Source organism: Scylla paramamosain, chromosome 29, assembly GCF_035594125.1.
Source record: "Scylla paramamosain isolate STU-SP2022 chromosome 29, ASM3559412v1, whole genome shotgun sequence".
In the NCBI taxonomy this organism is placed as follows: Eukaryota; Metazoa; Arthropoda; class Malacostraca; order Decapoda; family Portunidae; genus Scylla; species Scylla paramamosain.
In genome coordinates, this window is record NC_087179.1 from 17,364,380 (window position 1) to 17,371,879 (window position 7,500).

Consider the following 7,500-nt stretch of genomic DNA (forward strand, 5'->3'; position numbering starts at 1 on the left):
GCCGTGGCGTCTACAAATGTGTGTTAGGATGCGATCAGGGTGCAAGATTAGGTATTTTGATGTTAGGTGGGGGTCTCTACAGTAAGCTATGCAGTATTTAGTGCCTCAGATCGTGATGTTATGGGAGGATTTTCACTTTTGGGACTTTCTTGTGGTGTGTGTGTTTGTGTGTGTGTGTGAGGAGTATTTTTTTTTTCATTTTTTTTTTCGTTTTTTTTTTCTTTCCTTTCTGCTTGTTAGTGGTGTGTTAATATTTGTTTATGTTGGTGTTTGTACTGTTATTCTCTCTCTCTCTCTCTCTCTCTCTCTCTCTCTCTCTCTCTCTCTCTCTCTCTCTCTCTCTCTCTCTCTCTCTCTCTCTCTCTCTCTCATCCACTTGTTCTGTCTTTTCCTCCACCCACCAGCCGCCTTAGTAATCCCTCCTCTCCACTTGTTCTCTCTCCACCAATCCCTATCAACTTCCTCTATCTCCAGCTCCACCAACAACTCTTCCTCTATCCACCACCCCCTCCAACAGCTCTCCTTATCCACCAAACTCTCCATTAACGCCATCTTTAACCATTTTATCCTGCAGAAGCCTTTATCTCCCTTCCCGGCCATCCACCAGCCCTGCCTCGTATTCAGAAACGTCCTGCTCTCTCACCAAAGGCCACAAAGATGACTAGCTGGGTTCTCAAGCGTGTTTCTCCCGTTGATAATGCAGAAATCTTGTTCATCTGTCACTAGAGACGTAAAAACACCCTTGGAAACCCGTGTCATTTCACAAAGGCTGTTTCCAAAGGCTATAGAGAATTTGAGTAAGCATAATCGTGAATTCTCTCCCCCTCCTCCTCATATCCCCAAACATTCCTGCCACATCACCAGCCTCCTCCTCCTCCTCCTCCTCCTCCTCCTCCTCCTCCTCCTCCTCCTCTGATCTGTTTGTTAATGTTTGTTTGGTTGTTACTGTTGCCTTTCCTTCATTGGTGTGTGTGTGTGTGTGTGTGTGTGTGTGTGTGTGTGTGTGTGTGTGTGTGTGTGTGTGTGTGTGTGCGTGTGTGCGTGGTGGCAGAGGTGTGCATTATTAACACGTTCATGACTTTCCATTCAGCTCTTTATTATTAACACTTTCAATATTTCTTTCTACAGTAATTCCTTCTTTATTTATCTAACGTCTGGTGCGCGGAGAACACACTTAAATTATACATAATAAATTAAACCTACCATCACACACACACACACACACACACACACACACACACACACACACACACACACACACACACACACACCACACACACACACACACACACACACACACACACACACACACACACACACTAAAGACCTTTCATCAGCTTCCACACGAACGAGAAGGCCTCCTCCAGCTGCGCCTTCTTCAGGAAACACTTATAGGACTCGTGGCCGCACACTGGGGATGCTTCGGAGGTGTTCATGCCATACAGGCGCAGTAGCAGCTCCTCCTCAGCGGTACGGGCGCCCTTGGGTTTCTCCTGAAGGTGGCACAGGAGCTTCAGGAGACAAAATATTCTGAGTCAGCATCTCCATGACCTTGACTAATCTCACTGCCTTCACCACCACCTTCTGAGTGTCCTTCGCCCGTAGCAACCCGCCTAGCAGCTCCCACAGGTCCTCACCAGCAGGAGGAGGCACCCCAACCGATCTCTTGCGCGGACGGGACGAGCGTTGAAGGTCAGGAGGGAAAGGAAGGGGACGGAGAGGTATGGGAGGAGGACTGATCATCTGCGAACTTTGCCTGATCTCTTCTGCAGCGTCCATCATTCCACTCAGCAAGGCCTCCATGAAGTTCATCTCGTTGTCCTCCTCGTCATCGCTGTTGGCTTTCTCCACCATGATCCGGTACTTCTTCTTGGCGAAATAAATGATGGCTGCTGTCTGGAGGTACGGGGAGGACAGGGGTGTTAGTGTGTGTGTGTGTGTGTGTGTGTGTGTGTGTGTGTGTGTGTGTGTGTGGACGGATGAATGAAGTGGAGGAGTAGGAGGAAAGTGGGAAAGAAAAGTTGTGGGTGAGAATAGGGAATATGAATAGATGAAGGAGGAGGAGGAGGAGGAGGAGGAGGAGCAGGAGGAATGGAAGAAGAACAAGAGTAAGAATCACAACAACAACAACAACAAGAACAACAAGAACGAGAGGACAAAGAGACTTGAGATGACGAGGAATTAGACGAAGAGAGAGAGAGAGAGAGAGAGAGAGAGAGAGAGAGAGAGAGAGAGAGAGAGAGAGAGAGAGAGAGAGAGAGAAGGAAAACATCACCAGCAAAACCCAAAAGAAGAAAAAAAAAAAAAACACACGAAAACCGCGCCCCCACCCCCCCACCCCCCACCCCCCACCTCGTCACCCCCTCACCCCCTCACTCACTCACCTCTATCATGCTAATACCAAAAATGAGCAAGGATCCCCTGATGCCCCCAACTTCATAGGGCGTAAGTCCCTTCAGAGGCTGCAGGACCCCCGACAGGAGATCCTTCAGGTGCACCTCCACTACATCCTGCGCCTGCACCTCCCCCAGCAGCGCCAGCAGGAGGAGAGGAAGGGATGTGCTTGTTCTAATTGCCATATATGTAGGATTAGGAGGAAGGATATGTGGTGTAGGATATGAGTGAAGGATATTTGAAGTGTGTTTAGGAGAGAAGGAGTGTGTGTGTGTGTGTGTGTGTGTGTGTGTGTGTGTGTGTTAGGATGGAAAGGGGACTAGGAGAGGTTTTGGTGGATGAAAGAGAGAGATAGAGAGACTGAGGGACGTTTGACAGATGCACGCTGAGAGATGGAGAGAGAGAGAGAGGGAGAGAGAGAGAATGGCTTTGGTGTGAGGGTGACAAAGCAAGGCAGGCAGAACACAGAATGATGAAAGGACGAACACTTCCCTCTCCTATATGTATTCTGGGACTGGGGGAGAGGGAGAGAGGGAGAGGGAGAGAGGTGTTGGTTACTCCTCCCTCTCTCCCTCCCTCCCTCTCTCCCTCTCTCCCTCTCCTGTACGTCTGCTCTCTCGTTTTGTTTTGGTTAATTCATCGAGTCACTTCACTGTCTTCCCGCTTTGTGGTAGTGTGACTCTCTCTCTCTCTCTCTCTCTCTCTCTCTCTCTCTCTCTCTCTCTCTCTCTCTCTCTCTCTCTCTCTTACCGCGCATTAGGATGTAAAGAAAAGAATCGTAGTAATTATCCTTGTATACAATGTTTATTAGATACGAGAGAGAGAGAGAGAGAGAGAGAGAGAGAGAGAGAGAGAGAGAGAGAGAGAGAGAGAGAGAGAGAGAGAGAGAGAGAGAGAAACTTGCAATAAATATTTTACAACACTTTACATATACAAACACAAACATCATTCACACATAAATTAACATATCACGCCCTTAAGCAGTGATGCCCCACGAGAAAGCTTCCTCCAGCTGCGCCTCCTTCAGGGAACACTTTGAGGGCTCCTGGCTGCACACTGGGGATCCTTTGGGGGCGCTGAGGCTATAGAGGCGCAGTAGCAGGTCCTCCTCACCGGTACGGGCGCCCATGGGTTTCTCCTGAAGGTGGCACAGAAGCTTCAGGAGACACCCATCCTCGTCCACTCTCTCCACCACCTCTTGTATTAACTCCGCTGTCTTTATCACCACCTCCTGCGTGTCCTCTGCCTGTAGTACCCTCTGCATCGCCTTCTGCAGGTTTGTAGGTGTGGGAGGACCTTGTATGGACCTCTGACTGCGGCGGAGAGAATTCGTAGAAGGAAATTTTGCGTCAGAACCATCGCTGCGTTTAAGGAAGTCCAAGTCGTTGCCAGGTCGTAAGTACTTGTAGCCCAGCCATCCCCCGGGGCCTGGCAAGTCGGCGGGGAAGGGGAAGTTGTGCGTGGGGAGTTCGTCCGGCACAGGAAACACGTCGGGGAAGTCCTCAGGGAAGTCTTCAGGGCCCTCGGCGAAGTACTCCTGCAGCTGGTCGTAGTATTCCTCCAGGTTCGCCAGTTTGTTCTCCTTCCTCTTGATCGCCAGAATGACCCCGGCTGCCTGGAGTAGGTGGACAGGGAGTAGATAGGGTGCAGGATGGTGTGGGGGTAGTGTGTGTGTGTGAGAGACAGAGAGAGACAGACAGAGCAGTGAAGTATTCGAAGTGAAGTAACACACACATACACACATACACACACACCAGCAACAAACAGCCAAACACTACCACCACCACCACCACCACTACTAAACCCAACAAACCACAACTCACAGTGAGAAAGGAGAACCCGAAGCCAGCCACAACTAATCTAGCCCAGTAGTTAAAGAACGGGCTCGCAAAGAAGTCCTTGGGGGGTTGCAGTGTTGCTACCACATTGGGATCAAGAGGGTACGCGCTGGCACTCTGTAGGTACCCCAGCAGCGCCACCAGCAGGAGTAGAAGTGGGGAGTTATTTCTGCACCCCATAGCTGCAAGAAAGGGTTAGGTAAAGGGTGCAGGAGAGGGTCAGGTTAGGGTTAGGACGCTGGTATCGAGTGAGGGGCAGACGGTGAAGCAGTCCTTGTTATAGAATCTTACCTTGGGGGTTTGGAGGGGTGTGGGGGGTGTCCCTCTCTCTCTCTCCCCTTTCTCTCCTTTCTCTTTTCTCTTTTCTCTTTTCTCTCTTTTTTCTCCTCCGTCATCTCCCGCCCCTGTGTGACGCGAGTTTAATGAATAGGGGGTGTGTTTCTGGTTTGGTTTGGCTGTTGTTGTTGTTGTTGTTGTTGTTGTTGTTTGTTTGTTTGTTTGTTTGTTTTGTTTTGTTTTGTTTTGTTTGTTTGTTGTTGTGGTGGTGGTTTTGGATTTTGTTGTTGACAGGTTATCTCTCTCTCTCTCTCTCTCTCTCTCTCTCTCTCTCTCTCTCTCTCTCTCTCTCTCTCTCTCTCTCTTTCTCTCTCTCTCTGTTTCTCACACACACACACACACACACACACACACACACACACACACACACACACACACACACACACACACACACACACACACACACACACAGACTGAGAAGTATATATAAAACAAACAAGTAAATGAGTTGTTTTTTTCTTTATACGTAAATACAAATTGGTTTACAGAGCACCGCGGATACATGAGAGAGAGAGAGAGAGAGAGAGAGAGGAGAGAGAGAGAGAGAGAGAGAGAGAGAGAGAGAGAGAGAGAGAGAGAGAGAGAGAAACCTTACAACAAATACTGGCCTTTACAAAAACCACACGTAAGGAAACACACACACACACACACACACACACACACACACACACACACACACACACACTCACACACACACACACACACACACACACACACACACACACAGACATTCGTACTCATAAATTAGACTCACTACTGCCAAACTCCTGTCGCCCTATCAATCCCACCACTCCTCCCTAGACATCGTTCTGCAGGTGCCACAGGTACGAGAAGGCCTCCATTAGCTGCAGCTCCTCCACTGGGCACCGGGGGAACTCGTCACCACAAGTTAGGTCATCCTTAGCCACGGTGACCTGGAACACATTCAGCAACGTTTTGTCCTGCAGGGTCCTCTCCTCCTGTGGCTTCTTCTGCAGGTGACACAGAAGCTTGAGGAGGCAGTCGTCCCTATCAAGCTGCAGGACCTGACCGCTGAGTTCCTTCACCTCCTCCTGGAATCTCTTCGGGTCCTCCTCTACTGCCAACTCCTCTATCCCCTTCGTAATCTTCTCCATCTCCATGTCCAGTTCACCGTTTTCTATACCTCTCTTGTAGCGCTGGTTAAAGAGCTCCTCTGGGTGTGGGTACGCTCCCTGGGAATACGAAGGACCTGGTGGCTGCTCGGTATGGGGGTCCGTGGGCGTTGTGGGCGTGACTGGGCAGGGGGGGTACTGAGGGTTATGGGCCGTAGGGAGTGTTAAATGATACCCTTCTCCTTTCTTCCGGTTCCCCTTCTTCCGCCCCCCCATGCTCCTCCGCCGAGTCAAAGTAGGCGTCACTATCGTCAGGAGCGCTGGCAGGGAAGTAGATTAGCTTCCTGTAGGGTTTCGCGTAGTCGTAGTCGTACACGATGTCATAGTTGTCTTTGTCCTTCATCCGCTTCCACTCGTCCAAGGTCACCGCGCGCCCGCCGTTCTGCAGCACCCCGATCCCCACGGCGGCCTGATGGAGGAGAGGTGGAGGACAGGCGTGGTGAGGTGGTGAGGTGAGATCAATGGTGGAATGAGTGTTTGGTGTGTGTGTGTGTGTGTGTGTGTGTGTGTAGTGGTTTTACTAGTTATGGTTGTTTTCTACTACTACTACTACTGCTACTACTACTACTACTACTACTACTACTACTACTACTACTACTACTACCACAATTACAACTAACAATAAAATCAGCCCTAAGAAAGACTAATCTCCTCCTGCTCCTCCTCCTCCTCCTCCTCCTCCTCATCCTCATCCTCCTCCTCCTCATCCTCCTCCTCTTCTTACCCCCAGTGCCAAGAGGGAAGCTATGGGAAGCGCAGCGATAGGCGCGACGGGGCCCACCAAGGGAAGACCAGGGCGGGGCAGGATAGCCAAGCCCTCAGCTGTGGCGGCGAGGAGGGAGGCCGCCGCCCCCCACACCGCCAGCACCGACATCTGAAGGCGTAGCAGAAGGTAAGGTTACGTCAGGTTAGGTGGTGATGGTGGTGGTGGTGGTGGTGGTGGTCAGCAGGACATAGGAATCCCGTTTTCTCTTATTAAGTAACCAGGTGAGAACAGGGAGGGAAAGCTAGTCCTGGCTTCTCTTTCTCTTCCTCCTCCTTTTCCTCCTCCTTTTCCTCCTGCTCCTCCTCCTCCTCCTCCTCCTCTTCCTCCTCCTTCTCTCTTTTTTTTTTGTCATTGATAACAGCATGATTAAGTTTACTGTTATTGTTGTCACCACCACCACCGCCACCACCACCAGTATCACTACCATCATCACCACTATCCTAACACCATCACCACCATCACCACCACCACCATCATCATCATCATCATCATCATCATCATCATCATCATCATCACTATTATCGCCACCACCACCATCACCATCACCACCATAATCATCATTCATTTCCTTCAAGGTCATAATCTATAAAACTCACGCACACACTAACAACAACAACAACAACAACAACAATAATAATAATAACAACAACAACAACAACAACAACAACAACAACAACAATTACATTACCTGGAGAGAGATAGGACAGATAGACAGACAGACAGACAGATGAACAGGTGAGGTGGGCGTGGGATAGATGCTCTGATAGGCTGGCGGGTGAAGGTAGAGGTGGATGCGCCGTGGACTGGGGAGGAGCGTTCGGGAGGCTGGCAGGAAGGGCGGCCCAGCACTGAGACAAGCTTTTATAGGTACTGGCAAGACCCTCCCTCCTCCCCGGCCTCCTTCTTGCCTCCCTCACCTCCCTCCGGCCCCCCCAGCAGTGAGTGCCAAGGTGGTGATGGTGGTGGTGTGCGTGTGTAGGGTGGTAGATGGATTCTCTCTCTCTCTCTCTCTCTCTCTCTCTCTCTCTCTCTC

The 7,500-nt window shown here is 50.3% G+C and overlaps 3 protein-coding genes across 3 annotated transcripts; all 3 read right to left on the minus strand.

The window, feature by feature from the left end:
- Window positions 1-1,088: 1,088 nt before the first annotated feature.
- Window positions 1,089-2,852, minus strand: LOC135115472 (uncharacterized). Its single transcript, XM_064032293.1, has 2 exons — window positions 2,385-2,852; window positions 1,089-1,896 (listed from the first exon to the last, which is right to left on the minus strand). Exons 1-2 carry the CDS (start codon window positions 2,577-2,579, stop codon window positions 1,465-1,467), a joined length of 627 nt encoding a protein of 208 aa, XP_063888363.1. The 5' UTR covers window positions 2,580-2,852; the 3' UTR covers window positions 1,089-1,464.
- Window positions 2,853-3,295: 443 nt separating this feature from the next.
- LOC135115474 (uncharacterized) lies at window positions 3,296-4,584 on the minus strand. The gene is made up of 2 exons (XM_064032294.1): window positions 4,218-4,584; window positions 3,296-4,009 (listed from the first exon to the last, which is right to left on the minus strand). Exons 1-2 carry the CDS (start codon window positions 4,410-4,412, stop codon window positions 3,371-3,373), a joined length of 834 nt encoding a protein of 277 aa, XP_063888364.1. The 5' UTR covers window positions 4,413-4,584; the 3' UTR covers window positions 3,296-3,370.
- A 428-nt stretch (window positions 4,585-5,012) lies between these two features.
- LOC135115475 (uncharacterized) lies at window positions 5,013-7,317 on the minus strand. Its single transcript, XM_064032295.1, has 3 exons — window positions 7,156-7,317; window positions 6,426-6,575; window positions 5,013-6,110 (listed from the first exon to the last, which is right to left on the minus strand). The coding sequence occupies exon 3, from the start codon at window positions 5,915-5,917 to the stop codon at window positions 5,366-5,368; it is 552 nt and encodes a 183-aa protein (XP_063888365.1). The 5' UTR covers window positions 5,918-6,110; window positions 6,426-6,575; window positions 7,156-7,317; the 3' UTR covers window positions 5,013-5,365.
- Between the last annotated feature and the right edge of the window lie 183 nt (window positions 7,318-7,500).

Bases quoted from the DNA above. Each gene is read 5' to 3' on its own strand.
- LOC135115474 (XM_064032294.1), bottom strand. From the start codon at position 4,412: ATGGGGTGCAGAAATAACTCCCCACTTCTACTCCTGCTGGTGGCGCTG. The intron at 4,010-4,217 runs GTGAGTTGTGGT...CACCTACTCCAG, and splicing joins TCGGGTTCTCCTTTCTCACT to GCAGCCGGGGTCATTCTGGC.
- LOC135115472 (XM_064032293.1), bottom strand. From the start codon at position 2,579: ATGGCAATTAGAACAAGCACATCCCTTCCTCTCCTCCTGCTGGCGCTG. The intron at 1,897-2,384 runs GTGAGTGAGTGA...CCGTACCTCCAG, and splicing joins TTGGTATTAGCATGATAGAG to ACAGCAGCCATCATTTATTT.
- LOC135115475 (XM_064032295.1), bottom strand. From the start codon at position 5,917: ATGGGGGGGCGGAAGAAGGGGAACCGGAAGAAAGGAGAAGGGTATCAT.